This window comes from Calonectris borealis, chromosome 2 (genome assembly GCF_964195595.1).
Source record: "Calonectris borealis chromosome 2, bCalBor7.hap1.2, whole genome shotgun sequence".
NCBI classification, from domain to species: Eukaryota; Metazoa; Chordata; class Aves; order Procellariiformes; family Procellariidae; genus Calonectris; species Calonectris borealis.
Genome location: NC_134313.1, coordinates 68368173 through 68383943, shown reverse-complemented (window position 1 = coordinate 68383943; position 15771 = coordinate 68368173). Strand labels below are relative to the sequence as shown.

Genomic DNA, 15771 nt, shown 5'->3' with positions numbered 1-15771 from the left:
AGCATAAGTAGAATGAATCAGATTTGTAATTCATTAAAAGCAGGCTCTTTACTGGTACATGGGGAAAGATAATTTTGTGCTGTTTGCCACCAAGATTTAGTGGATAAATTCATATAACATTTCAGAACAAATAATTTTCTGATGTTTTGATTTGCCTTTGACTTTGAAATTCACAGGTAAGTAAGAACTTGCTTTACAGCAAAGTCGTAATAATTTACACATGAAATAGAATAATACCAGATAGGGCAGTCTAAGAAAATGCAGGTTAAATTAATTTTAACCGACTAGACATATAAAAACAGTGACAGCAGCGGACGAGGAGTAATTCTGGCAGTTCTCGTGTTTGATGCATTTGAAGTCGTCTGACTTGCCTGGCCCTCTCCCCCACCCCTGGCAGCCACGTGCCGTATTGTGCCCATTGCCCCCAAGTCTTGTTCCTCTACTCCAGGAGGAGCGGGCAATAAGACACTTTCTCTGTCCATCCCCTAACGAGCAGTGAAAAGAGTACAGTTTTCTTTACTTCCAGAAGCAGGCGTGATGTCTGCGCAAGGCGCAGTGGTGCGTGTGTGCATAAACTCCTCGCCGCCTCCCCTTACCGCCTGTTTTGGCTAGATGTTCTTGACAAACCAATAAAACAGATGGGATTCAATGAAGGCAGTCAGAAACGAAAAGGTCTGATTTTCCACTGATATTCACCCATTTCAGCTCCTGAAGAACACTAGTTTGGGAGCAGAATCAGAGATGGGCAGACGTGTACGTCTCTGGCCAGAAGCTACTGTGCTCTATCATTTAAGTACCATCAATCTGCCCTGTTGCTTCAGAGCAACACTCATCCAAGCAGTAACATCTGCTTCAGACATCTTTTTCACCTTGCAGGAATTAAAAACCCTAGGTATTCTAAGTGCCTTGTTTACATTAAAACACGAGGAGTCAATGAATATTTAAAGCCTTTCCAGTAAATGGTGTAGAGTGTAATTATGTAACCCTTAACTATACAGGTCACTGAGAGTAAATACTTAGGCAGATTCTGCCATTAAAAATCTTGGTAGATAAATATTTTATACGGATTTGAAAAGCTGTAGTTTTTTTTTTTTACCACTAGCCTACTGAGAGAATCTGCAGGACATTAAATTAATCTTGCAGTCTTTGAAGAGTTCCCATCTTTTAATCTGTTTTGAAGTTGTTTCCTGGCTGTGTAAGTGAAGATATCTTTATAGATCTAGGGAGCTGAAATACTAGAATGGATCCAAAACCTGACTACAAATTAGCAGAGCACATTTTTAAACCAAGGCCTCAGTAGGCGTGCACCTTGCTGCAGAGCATGGAAAATTATCTCTGGCTCTGGAGCATACAGCAACATTGTTAACGTTTCCAGCCAGAACTAAACATTCTTTGACTCACACTGACAAGTTCAGAAGGTTTCATGAACAAGTCGTGTCTTTGGTGGCTAGCCATGAAACATACTGACGCAAAACACAACACGTGCAAAGATTATAATATTAGTAGCCTTACTTTAAATAACTAAATCATGAACATTCAGAATTAAGACATACTCTGTCCTTAAGCTGCTCTCCGGTGCTACAATATTAAAGCAGCCTCCGATAAACCAGGCTGTCCTCTCCTGCATCAATTGCCATGCAACAGCCTCAGCTACTTGCAAATCTCTACAAAGGTAATTCCTCACGACTGGAACTGCCTCGCTGGAAGAAGGGGTTTTCAGTCTCCAATCCCTAAGGCATCCCTTGCGGACCCATAGAAAGTCAAAGCCGTCTGTGTGGAAGCCCTTCCGCTAGGAAAGGGCACTGCATGCGCTGGCATTGCCATCGCAGTCTCTGGTGTTAGCATCCAACTAGTTTCTGGGGAACATACCAGTATAAGAAACAACTCGTCTCTTAGGTAGAACTGAGGAGTCTTGGGTCTAATTTTCTCAAAGATTTAAATTTAATAGTTAGGGTTCAAATAGCAGGAAACACATTTTCTTGCCTTTTCCACACAACCGGTCTCATTTGGGCAAAGACAGACCCCCAGTCTTTCTCATTCAACCGAAAGGGAGCAGCACAAGGCACCTGTGGTAAGTGTGTGCACTGGCGCTGAAGCTGATGGCCTCTAATCATTCGCCGTCTTCCACAGGATGTTCTTATCCACATGGGAACGACAAGGCCAAGATTTATCCCAAGAAGTCAAAACCAATAGATTTTCTCTAACTGATTGAGGAGGTGTGTAAATATTATTGTATTCAGACTTTCTTATAATGACAATTAAAAAGGCACCGGGTAAAGTGAATATAGGATTTCTCAGCCTCGTGTTTTAGGACACCATTGATTTTTGCAAAAAAAATGGTGATTTATGGCAAAGATGCTCGCCATAAGCCTGTCAAAATGATTCATCGGAAGTCTTGTCTCTAAAGCTCTGCAAACTTAGCAGCTCATCCTGGCAAACTGAACGCAGCAAATTTTTTACACCTTTCTCCTTTTCCCAGGAATCTCAATGCGATTCTGTGCTATAATTACACTGATGAGCAAAAACTTGATAGGAAGAAAGTAAGAGAGCAGGAAAACCCGTCACCAGCTGTGCTAGTCCTTCTTTCCCTAACCTCTGACACGGGGTAGATTATGCCAGGGCTAGGCAGACCGAGTGCTACCTTTACGAGAAACACCTCTCAAAGAGCACAAGTATCTCAAAGACCTTGAGTATCTCAAAGACCCTTCAGCTCTGTGCTGTGTGTCAGGGTGGGTCAGTTTTAGCCTTAATTCATTCTGAGGTGTCCAATCAGAAATGCAACAGATTTACGCTGCAAACTTAAAATAGGCCTCTTGCTTGTCTCGGTTTCAATATAGTTATCTGATTTTCTCTTCCCCCTTCACAATCCTCTTCCCCTTCTATAACTCAAACAAACACGAGGCTCACTTGCCTACAGCTTTCTGCCTGTCTCGTGCACACCCTGTTACACAGCAAGATTGCAATTTGGCAGATCCAAGAATCTCCTTTCGTGTTGCAATCTGGCCCGTGTTCATCCCGCCTAACTCTCAGGCACTTCTCAAGGGTGCCCAAGCTAGGAGCGCAGACTTCTTGAGCTCCTCCTAACATCAGTAGAAGGATGGGCATTTTTAGAAGATGATTACAATTTTAGGTGGACTGAATCATCTTTTGCAGGTGCCCTGTATTCTCCGTCGGCTGTGCAAGGTACCTGAAGTTAGGTAACCTGAATGACCACACAGGACACCATAGTTTGCTCCCTCCTTTAAGAAAACCACAACGTAACACAGAGACTGCTGGTTGCTGCAGGAGGAAAGAGTTCTTGCCTCAGCAAAAGGGTAGGAGGGGAGAAGGAGGAGTGAGTACTTCACTTTGATGCTGACAGTGTTTCCCTCGGCAAAGTGGCGGGAGGAAGGCAGACAATGCAATCTGGAGGGTGTTTTTTTTTTATAACTGGCTCTCCTACACTCCTCCAGTCTGCCACCTGCTCGTATGTAGACCCAGCACACGAAGCACCCACTCTGGAGGATGCTGGCGACAGGACTGAAGGATATCTGCCGCTGAAGCGAAGGTGAGCCTCCCTTCCGGAGGGAAGTTGGACAAACTCATGTTCAGAAGGGAACTGCAGCAGCCAGACCCTGTTTAGCCAGACCAGACTCCTTACTATTTCTTGGTATGACTGATGGTGCTAAAAATTGTGTTTGTAAACTAGAACAGAAAGCCCAACAGCAGGAAGACAAACACAAACTCATAATTAATTGAAACCTCACAATATTCTTCAATGTTCTGGTGCCAGTCTAACAAAGCATTAAGAGTGTGAATAAGCCCAATATATACAGTGGCTCTGGGCTGGTCTGTAACACACTTAAAATAAAACATATGCTGAAAGAGCTTGGCTGAATGAGGGCTAGAATGCTCTGTACCCGGCAGCATCCCACTGAGAGTGTCAAGTGGGCAAAACAATAATATTTTGATGTGGATAGAGAAAGGAAGAGGCAGAGAGGAAAAGAGAATCATCGAGAGAGAGAGAGAAAAAAACACTAGCAGTTTTAGAGCAGGCAGAAATTTGAGGCTAAATTAGAGTGTGCCCTTGAGATGATCTGCATTGGAGTCTCAATCTTTATATTTTGACACTGTTTGCTAGAAAAACTGTAAAGCAGAGCATTATAAATGGTCATTTGGGAAGTTAAGGAACCACTTTCAAGAATAGGCTGAGCCAATATCTGGTCTATTCTGCAAAGCTTCATCATCAACACTATCCAGTCCAGCATGGAGCGGTTGTGCGGGAACACTTGTGATCCATGCAACACACAAAACTGATAGAAATCATCCATGTGGAAATAAGGACAGAACTTGTGCCAAGATGACCAGCATTTTCTTTCCACGTCGGCACTCTTCTTTAGCTCATTAGATCCTACATCCCAACGGAATAAGTGATCCAAAGAAAAAGAACAGGACAGAACTAATTTCTTGCTTTCATGGGGATGTGGGGTGAGTGTCATGTGTTGTTTCCTAACTACTTTCTTCTGGCTGATGCTCAGAGTGCCGCTGATGTGCTCTGGAGGAAGTTGTGTCCAGCCCTTCTTAACCAACTGAAGGAAGTAAAAAAAGAGAAGAGAGACAGAGAGAGGAAGATCCTCAAGGAGTACCTTAAAGAAAAATGATGTGCTTTGGCATTGCAGAGTTTTAAGTTAACTGTTTGCAAGCCACCCACAATAAACCAGATGTCACTTCTTTCATTCTGAGTGCTCTTTCAAGCTGATGTCCTATCTGAAAGGACTTGAAAATTCAGCAGCAATCCGACATGATACTTTTCCTTCTAGGCAACATACTGCAAATTCCCAGGAAACGTAAAATAAACAGGAAAAGCACAAATATATGGACTTTCTAATGGATTATACAATGCAAAATATTACAAAATCTTTTCCTGTTTATTTTATGTTGTGCATACCTTTAGTTTTACGCAAAGCAAGCAGTGAATTAGCGAGTATTGTGATACTCGCTAGGTCTCCTGTCGTTCTCTTCAAAATTACTAAACAGAACAAATGGTCATACATGCCTATAACCATGCATCCTATGGTGTGACCTGCAGCTGTGGTTGAGATACGACATGGAGCTTTGCAGCTCCAAACAAGTCAGCAAGGTTAGTTAAAGGGCACTAGAACTACTGGGGCTGCTACTGGGGAGCCCATTTGACATCCCAGAATGAGAGAACAGCCTTCAGTATCTTGGACGTGGGGAACAGTGGAATGTCTTTTAGCCTCCAATGCTAATTTTTACATTTATTCCCTCTTGCTTCATTGGGAGAGAGATGTTAGTTCTCCCTGTCACTCGTGGAGAACAGACATGCAAAAGAGAGTAGCAACTTCTCTTACTCCTGCAGCAATACTGCCAATGACTAGTATACAAGAGGGTTTGTTTTCTAAGAGCACGTCTTTGTTTGGGCTATGGAAAGCACTCATGAAATCAAGAAGAACAAACAGGTCATTCATTATTCCCAGGAGCGTTTTTCTTTACCTGGAGAGATTATTCTTGAATTTGGTGCTACCTAAGATGCTGTACCGTATTAAAACAAGCTATGACTATTATACAACACTGGGTTGTCGTCTTTTTCTTTTTTTGGTGACCATCAAGTCATGAAAAGTTGACTAATGCAAAATAAGAACTGGAGCAATTTGTCTAATAATGAAAATTTTGCTCAAGCCAGCATTTCGGTTTTGCAGTGTTGCTAATAAAAGCAAACGACTAGATTCACAAAACAGAGCTTTCCTGCCCCTTCCTATCTTGCAGCCCAATGACATGGATATCCATATGGGACACGGGAGATTCACGGTCAGATTCCCTTCCTGTTGGAATCAGACCAGAGACTGGGCCTTGGGTGTCCCTCTGAGCACCAGCTTGTCCCCAAATCATCCTACACAACAGCCATTTTGCAGCCCGTGAAATATGTCAAATGGCCTTAACACAAAAGACAGTGATACTCAATAGTCGGATATCCTATGTTCCCGGAAAAGGTCACTCTCTCTTGCTCTGGCTCACAGAAAGGGCTTGAACCAGGGTTTGCTAATCACCCATTGCCTCCAACAGTCCACTCCAGGAGAGAAGAGTACCTTCTCCAGAGATAAAGAATGGCACCTAAAACACCCACCTAAACCTAAGCCAAGCCCCAAAACAATGCTTAAAAATGTTCAACAGATTTCAGATTTCCAAAATTTATCTTTAATATTTTTTCTCTTTTGGTGGGACTAGCTGAAAACCAGCACATGGCTTGTCATACTCAAACCATAGGGAGAAGACAAGAAGCCATTTCTCATGGGATACAACACCAGAGGCAAATCTCAAGACTTTCCTGAATATAAAATTTCAATATACTATCACTGAGAAAGTCTCAAAAGAACCCTGCCCACCAGCATTTTGTGCTGTAGTGCTCTCTTAGCCATAATTACCTGATTTCCTCTGTCAGTTTTTTTTTAATATTGTTCATCATTATACAATACCATCCATTTTCAGGTGACCAAATTTCTGGCTGAGTCCTTAAGTTAGCTAGCTGTCCTTGGAGAGCTGAAACCTGTGAATATAAATCACTAGACACGGGAGCTTCGGTCTAATTTAGATCGCATGAAAGTATACTCGGTCCTTAACAGCAAATTGGCAGAGATATATGGCCTCATGAAATAAAAGAATAAGCAGAAAACTACATTAATTTTAAGCACCATCTCATACAGGTGAGAAAATCAAGAAAAGCTTGACAAATACAGAAAACCTTAAAGCTTTTATGGACAGAAATGCTCTCCTTTTAAAGGCAACAGTTACTTCAATTTGTTTAGAAACTTTGAGAAGACCAGCACAATACAGCCAACTCCTGAAAGGGTTGTTATCAAGGAAAGGAAGAAATGTGGGGTGTTATCAATTAAAAGCTATTTCTATTAAATATCTTAGGGTGACCTGAGCCAGCCACTGGACAACTTTGACTCTGTACGTAAGGGCAAGCAAACAGTGTCTAACCGAACAAAGAATCATCATGTTAAAACAGGGCACGGGTTTGTAAGAAGAAAAGCTTTTCTTCCTATACAGTAGCTTTTTCTACATTCATGTAGACAGCTTGCTGGGAATCCTGTTCATCGACCTGCACCCTCTCAGTCTCCAGGAAGATAATCAAGAACAAGCTACCTGTGTCTATCTAAAAAAGACAGATATCTAATATACAGTAAATAATCAAAATCAATGATAAGTGCTATATATATGTGAGCATATATGCCTGTATGTAAATATATATGGAGCGAAACAGCACCTGTCCTTGATTTATAGATATGTAAATGCATACACATAAATATATACATTGTATGTGTATATAGGTATGTATATACATACACATATATATACGTATTTCTAATACATATATGTAAGTATGCATGAACACGTCAGTGGACGTTTATATACACGAATAAAAAAATAAGTTGGGAATGTTCTTTCTCACTTTAACATATCACTCGTTTTGAAAATTCTTTCATACAGAACAAAGCAACTCCAATGAGTTATTCTGGTCTTAAGGGTTTTGCCAAAGAAACTAGAATCTGGACCTTAATGTACCCTTTCCAACTCCAGAAAAAGTGAACAGAAATTAATTAAAAACCTGAAAATGCTTTTCTTAAGAAGCAGAGAGTTAATGCTAGAACACGTAACCCTTCACCCAAACGCCGGAAGGAAGCGTACCATGCAAACTCTGAAGCCAAAGTCTTGGCCCCACAAGTGTCAGCAGGGAGTGGCCAATTTATAGTTTTTATATTCGCCTTTGAGCGTTTTACCTCAGTGCTTCCCTAGCGTCATCTCATCCTAGGTAAATGAAGACCGCAGGTGATATTGTTGAGGCCACCGCCTGCAAACTGGCGGATGCCTGAATTGCAGGAGGAAATCAATATCCATCCCAGTGGCGCTTATAGCATCCCTGGGAAGATCAGCTCAAGGCACACTGAAGCCCTGTCTCACACTGACAGAACAGCTGCACCTTTATACTACCAGCTTTTCTGAAACGAGTGTGAGGCGCTCGGCAGAGATGACTGCTGCTCCGACTGCTGCCGTAGGGTTGTCAGACAGCCTTACTCCCAGCCCTTCCTGCTTCCCTCAGCCATGCCTCTTCAATTGCGAGAAGCCCAAGGTACGCAGTGTGTACTTCAAGGAGCTTTGTTGTTTCAGGAATGAGAAAATTACACTTTATAAGGTTACGCTCCTCCGTTTTGTACTTACTGGCCAGATTTGGCAGATTCTGACATTAGTTTCCTGCTGTTTGCCCCAGCAGGCAGAAGGGGTGGTATGGTCACATGCACACCCAAAAGCTTTTGTGCAACTGCAGAAGAGGATTTTTTTCTTACTATTCTGCAATTTTCTCTCTCAAAAAAGCAGTACATGGAATATCTACAGTAGCTTGGCTACCACAAGCAGCCTGCCTGCCCTCGTGAAGCGCTCCTTCTGGTCTAGCTCTCTTGCTGAGAGGTGAGCTATACTAGCTGTACGGCTTCTAGCTCTCGAGCTACCCTGGTATTAGTATTCCTACACAGAAGACCTAGCTCTGGTCATTTCATTAGGCTTTTCTGGGAATTCAGCAAGTATTTTGAATGTTTTTGCAGGAGCTACACAATTTGCTTGGAAGCAGTTTGCTTTTTAGAGACTATTCCAAGAAAACAATGAAACCATGAAGAAATAGAGAGTTAGATAACGTTCTAACCGGGGTATCTGATGGCCTAATGTTAGTCCACAATTTCAGTACGGTCATGACCATGCTTCAAAATCATACTCACTTGACCCTGAATATAGCTAAGTTAACTGAAATCGCTTGAATCTACATTAAAGCAAAGCACTAGAGTCTGAAGCTTTCTATTAACAAAGGAGCACTTACCTGTAATCATAGTTAGAGCTGATAAACTTGCTAAGGCTGGGATATCAAGGTTAAGGCTCTTTAAGTTTAAGGAAAAGTCTTTAATAGAGTCGAGCCACTCCCCAAATCCACGAAGGCACTGAAGTCTATGAAGCACAAGTCCATTGCAGAATACAAACTTATCCTCAGCAGTATCAGACCTCAAATAAAAATAATTGAAAAAATTATAAATGCATCTTCTACGTTACAGCAAAATGCATAACCAGTATTGAAGTGTCTGTCATTTAAAATACAAGGCATATTATCCTGAGACATATGTGGGCATTCACGTTTGACAATATGCTTCTCCCTTGGGGCCAAAGTACAACAAACAAGCTTCTATGATTGCTTACTTCGTAGAGTTATAGGCCTGAGGTTAGGTTAGCTGTAGCATGTGGTGTAGACTGTCTAATTAGTTAAGATTTTGGTCCTGCCCAAAGGCATAAACAGAGAAGACATTTTACATTAAATACTGTATGTTTGAACCAAAGGAATACTAAGTGAGTGCATTTTGAAATACAAAACTAATAAAAACTGGAGAAAGAAGAGATTCTGCAACTCTCAGCATTTACTTAGCCTCATCTGCATCTTTCATACTGCAAAAATTAATAAGGAAGAAACAATGGAAAATACATGCAACAATGCACCACAATACACATAACATCATAAACTCTTTTATGTGAAAATCTGTGTGTAAGAGAGAGATTACAGCCAAGCTCTCCTCTCCTTCCGCTCCCCATTGCCAATATCCCTGTTAAAAACCACATGCAAAGATCATTTTCAACCTAAAGAAACAAGGACATAACTCAAATCACCAGTTTGGAATTTCCCCAGTCCCTGAAACTGGTTTTGGTAAAATGTCTTAACTAGTGCTAGACTGACAAATAGCATTTCACTCTATTAAATGACTTTGTATTAAGACGAAAAACAATCTGAACAAGATTTTAACTCTTCATCCCATTCAAAAACAGATGACAAAGATGTGCATGCGCAAAAGAAGGGGGAAAAGGAAAAAGCTTTCATACTGAAGGTGCTTTTCTATCGTTTATGCTGATGAGTACGAAGCAAACTTGCTCAAACAGTACCTGAGGATCAATTTCAATTACTACAGAAGAAGAGGACGGAGTATATCAAATAAAAAGATGCACATTAGCGAGACCTATGCTGTCTTTTTAAACCACTTTCTTATTTTTTCTGCAGTGTAAAACAAGTTAAACACCGTATCCTGTGGATTCAGACATTGCTGATGTTTTGTGGGGTTTTTGGTACAATTGACAATGTTCAAAGATATGGCCATATTTATTCCTTAAAAATATTTAGATAGATGGTTTTTCACATCAGCTTAAGAGGAAATGAAATAAATAGTTACCTGATGGAGAGTCTTAGTACAAACAGCTCCAAAAAAGCTGATTCTATGAGTAATGTCTGATCTTCTTTTGGGAGGTCAGTAAATCCTGGGATTTTTTCTGCCCAGCCTCTAGATATGTCAATGGAGGCAGTCAGAAGATTATAGAACTGTTGTACATGTTCTGCATCTGTGCCTGCAGCAGCCTGATCAGTGGAACAGTACTAAAATGAAAGCCACAGAAAGCAACGTTATATGCATTTAAGGGCATTCTGTGAAACATACGGCGTTACCTGCCCAACAACATTTCCTTCTGTGGCAAAGCTGGTATTATTAGCAAAGGCATAATAAGTAGGTCTACATTATCTACCTATTTGGCTACCTACAGGCGTTTTGCTATTCAGATGTATATTGCAAAAATACTTCCACATGTATAGAAATCGTTTAAAACTTATAAATTAAATATAATACTTATCACATTTTACAAGTACCTATATGCTATTAGTAAATAGAAACAGAAACCTGGTGGGTAGGATAATTTTCATCGCACTAGAAGAGGAATACTATTTAACTTACTACAATTAAACACTTTTCCCATTGATGAATTTGTCTCAGTATGTCCAAAATGCAGATTTCTTCCAAAAGCTCTCAAACTGCATTTTATCTGACAGTGATAGAGACATGTAAGATAAATCATCTTTTATCTGACACATGCAGCATCGCTTCATTTGAATACAGAATTGGTTCAAAGTAAAACAGCTGCCCCATATCACCTCTTATCCTTCAAATGGAAGCATTTAAGGTTCAGGAGAACCTATTATCCTGCTGATGCGGCCATAACTCTTCCAGACAACCATTCGACAGCCTCAGCTTGCTCAGCTTCCCCGTGACCCTCTGACAGCTCCCTCCCCGCTATCTCCTGCTTCCGCACCAGTGGATCCCTGTCACTCCCGTGACACTGCTCGCTCTCTCTCGGCAGAATATACAACAGGAGCTTTCGTGGCTTAGTCTGATTCTGTGCTTGGAAAGGGCTGCTGGTTTTCTGAGCAGGAACTGAATAATTTGGGATTTATTGTAACAACATCCTCCCCATCAGGCATCTTATGGGTTATTTCTGGGAGGGACCTCGTACCAACTCTCCCTCTGGGACTCAGCCAAGGAGAAGTCGGGGTGGTCTGCATGGCCCAAAGAAGTGTGCACGCCCTTTGGAAACAACTTTCCACATGCAGTTCGGGCTTGAGTCCGTCAGCCTAAAGGTCTCCCTAGCAACTCCCCAAGCCAGAGTGGAAGCAGAAAGACCCACATCTCTTTCCCGATGGGTAACAGTGGGCTGGCAGCCTGGGAGGACCTTATCACAGGTGTGCCACCTGGGCTGCAGATATCACCCAAGCTGCTTACTGCAACCCAAAAGTCACCTCTGTGCAGGGAAGAGAGGGGGGAGCAGCGAGCAGAACTTCTCGGGTAGGTATCCTGTTCTCTGCCTGTCCTACTTGGAGCTGGTAAGGGATGAAGGACACAATGTCAGAGTCGCTGATTGACTGGAGAACCATGGCAATCCTAGAGACCTGTGGCTGTATCTGGGGTACCGGTGCGAGTCCTGAATGACTGTGTTCTGCTTACCCAATACTACCTACACGAGTTACTCATAGAATCATAGAATCATAGAATCATTAAGGTTGGAAAAGACCTCTAAGATCATCGAGTCCAACCGTCAATCCAACACCACCATGCCCACTACACCATGTCCCTAAGGGCCTCATCTACACGTCTTTTAAATACTTCCAGGGATGGTGACTCAACCACTTCCCTGGGCAGCCTGTTCCAAGGCCTGACCACTCTTTCGGTAAAGAAATTTCTCCTAATGTCCAGATTTCTCCTAATGTCCAGTGGTAAGCTCCAGCTCACATCCCTAGTCAGCTAGTGAAACATGTGCGATCCCTCTTTTAAAGTTCACGTGGAGGCAAATTCTGAACCAGCTTCCCTGAAGGATCCTGTGACAGTGAAGCAGGTAGAGGCCAAAGTACAGAGAGGATGGGGAGCAGCGGTAGAAACATCTGCATGCTACATCATTTATCTGTTCAGTCCCCCATCTGAATGGAGCAGTTGAGATTGCTCAAGCAGCATGAACTAACTACTCCTGGCACTGGACTGCAACAAGATGCGGCGGGGTGATTAGTGGGTAGAAAAAGATCATATGCTTTTTCAGACACCTTGCATGTTCTGGACTCTCCTAAAAAGAAGCTGTGGAGCAAGCCAAGACAGTGTGCCTGTGAGGAGATGGGCTTCTCCCATTCATGGCCTTCAGCTCCTGAAGACTCTGGGAGATGTGCTTTGCTCCACAAAGGGGGCTGAGCTACGACTCCTTTCTACACAGGGAAAGCAAACAGGTTGATGAAAACTGCTGCCTCACCATAGGTACTGTTAAGGCAAGACACATTCTTGATCCTTTGAGCAGTGAAGAGGAAGGAAAAGAAAAGGAAAAGAAAAAGGTACTACCCTAAGTTCATTCTAAATATAACTCATCACAAGTCAGTGTAACTATGCCAGGTATTAATTTGTTCCCAATATTTATTAAACATTCCTTCGGCAAAAGTAAGGCAAAGTTTTAACATTTTCTAATGAAGCTGAATGCTGCATTATGTCACATAACTGTGAATGCTACAGTACTGTATACCCCACGTCGGACACTTAATTAAATTAAATGCATCTAAAAAAATTATAACCTGTATTTGTTGTTATAGTTTAGCCCATGAGAGCAATTTTAGAAGAAAGGTTAAAAAATTATATGGAATTGTGTAATTTTTAGCTACTGTACTATGTCACTGCTCACTACAAAGAGTTAGCACTTACAAAGAATAGCTAAAATAAAGTATTATTTACTTGTAACAGAACTTATGAGTATGTAAGTAACCATAAACAATATGTATGGTTCTGTTTTATGCACCAAAATCTGTGGGTTTTTTCCATGATTATTTCCTTGACAAGAGGTGATATTTGACCTAACTTCTGACCAAGACAGCTGGTAAGCCTGCCCTTGCTCAGGAGGCCATAGTACAGAAGGGCTCGGATCTGCATTTCTCAACCTGCCCCGTGCAAACAGGAGGCACGCCGGGGGAAAGGCAGAAGACAAAGCTCTGCCTTGCTCCCTTCCTCAGAGCTCCTTTGGGAATTAAATGAAACCGGACTGCTGCTCACGGCGGGGTGTGCATGTGCAGCAAGCGACATTAACTTGCCTGGTGTATCTGAAAAGATTCGGAAAGCCTGATGTTGGGGATGTGCCTGATAGCACGACCTCGTTCTACCCTTTGCCGGCTTTCATCGGACCTTCATCAACTGCTACAGCTGCAAAAGCCTAACAATAACTTCTCTGCACAGAGGAGAAGCTACGCTTATTTTTTCCAAAAGCTCCGGTATTTGCTTAACTTTGTGGCTGGGGAAGGGGGAGGATTATTACCTAAATGCTGCGCTCTCCTTCCAAAAAGGCAACATTTCTATTTAAGTTGGTGGCTGTTCTGCATGAATAAGGACGGCAAGATATAGGGTCTGTTTCTCGTCTCACTTACTTAGAAGTGTAAACTCATGGAATTGTACCAGGAAAACAGGTGTGAGACCAGACTGCGGCCCTTGGCCTTTAAGGAGTTCATAAACCAAACTCTCTTCCTAGCAATTGCTTTTTGAAACCAAGTACCTAAATATACCATTGCTGTGGATTGGTAGGTTAAAACCAGTGGTGAAATGAAAAGTAGCCATGTTCTGAACAGAACCGGTTGCAATCTGTTTTAGTTTAAAAGTCATAGCTTATTTAATTTATTTTTGGTTTTGCTTTTTTTGGGGTTTTTTGTGTGTGTGTGTAGGTTTTTTTGGAGGGAAGGGGTACACATTCCTCTCTGAAACTCTTATCAGTATTTTTAAGACGGTCAAGACATTATGGCTTGTAAACATGAAGACCATGCTAAACATTAAGGTCATGTCTGCAGAAGTGTTAGGACCTGCTCCAAAGCCAGGTTTCCAGATCTACCCGTTCGTGGTGCACGGCAGGGTCACAGCCTAACCGAACGTCCCATAAGTTAGTCTTTACAGGTACAGGATTATTCTTCAAAGGGATTTTTTAGCATTGCAGTGTGTTTACTGCATATTTCATTTAGTTAATCTCAGTTTTTACACAGCATTTGCTTCTGATCTCCCTTAACTTTCCAAAAGAAATATAAGGTTTATGAAAAACATAAGAATCTATTAATTTCTTTTAGCATATTTTTGTCTTTTCAGTACTGCTGAGCATAACAGACTATGATATATTTTATTGTAAAGAAAAACTTGGATATTAATATGTCCGAACAGATAATCATACTTAATCTTTTTGCTACCAAGACTAAATTAATTTACTGTCAATCATATGCTTCCTCTAATGTCCAACAGAATTGTTCAACAATTAGATCTCTGGGCTGTTTTCATTAAAAGAGAAATAATTACTCCAGGACAGAGAAAAAAGTCACATAAAAATACACAGTTTTCATTCAGTTTTTTGGAAATGCAGAAGAACTTTATGTCTATAAATAAATAAATACATAAGGTTAGATACCGCTTTCACGGCCTGGCTGTTATACGCCTGTAATTCTGTGGAACCCAGCAGATTTCTGTCAAAGAGCACAGCTCGTCACACACCTCGGTAGAATGACCCCCTGAGACATTCCAGGTAAGTTAAAACACATGTAAATATGGCTAATGTATTCTCCCCCTTAAAAGGCTGTCAGGTATTGAACAGCTAGATTCTTTGTAATAATTTGGGAAATTATATGATTGTATACTCACAGATTAGCTTGAAGAAAAGATGTTGCAGCATGCTTAAAGTTGCTAAAAGATATGTAAGTATATTCTAAAATAGAATAACGTATTTTTTATATAACTACAATCAAATATGTTTTAGTATTAAATATTACTTAGCAACAAGTGATAAATGGCCAATGTAGATGTTGTCTGAGTACAGCTGTATTTTCTACAGTCTCAGATTTAATCATATTTCATTAAGGGGAAGGAATTTGATCTTGTTTTTCCTTAGCTGTATTTTTTCTTTTCCTATATCAACCTGCCTAAAAATCTATTTAATAAGCCATTTCCATGCCATATTTTAATAATTATAGAACAGTTTTTTAAGCTTTAAAATATTCCACGAATATTTAAATGGTGAATATGATACATTAAAAAACAAGGCTACAAAATATATAATCTCTGGTAAAGCTTTGCTGAGATAATTTTTTAGAATTTTGATTTTAAAAGGTTTGTTTTACAAATGTAAATTTTACTGAAGAAATATTCATGCTGGGGTATCCAAAGCCAGACCCCCATTTAAATAATGGCAAAATTCCTATTGATTTCAATAGAAATGGCCCTATCCATCCAGTGTTACTTTCCGCAACCCTTATACCTGAATATTAAGGAAGTGCTATTAGATTTTAGCCTTCAGAACCTGGAAATTAAGATACTGGACACATGAGTACTGCTCCTGAGTTCAGTAGATTAATCGATTGTATTGTAATTGCTA

At 41.0% G+C, this 15771-nt stretch overlaps 1 protein-coding gene and 1 long non-coding RNA gene across 2 annotated transcripts in view; one reads left to right on the top strand and one right to left on the bottom strand.

Annotated features, from left to right (window-relative positions):
- The window catches only part of LOC142078936 (uncharacterized), a 389734-nt gene that overhangs the window by 139596 nt on the left and 234367 nt on the right, over nt 1-15771 (top strand). The gene's annotated exons all lie outside the window — the stretch shown is intronic.
- NR4A3 (nuclear receptor subfamily 4 group A member 3) overlaps nt 1-15771 on the bottom strand; it is a 29860-nt gene that overhangs the window by 3751 nt on the left and 10338 nt on the right. Inside the window, exons 6-7 of the mRNA XM_075142239.1 lie at nt 10257-10456; nt 8870-9048 (exon numbers count right to left, since the gene is read on the bottom strand). Coding sequence (XP_074998340.1) covers nt 8870-9048; nt 10257-10456 — 379 coding nt within the window. The remainder of the gene's footprint in view (nt 1-8869; nt 9049-10256; nt 10457-15771) is intronic.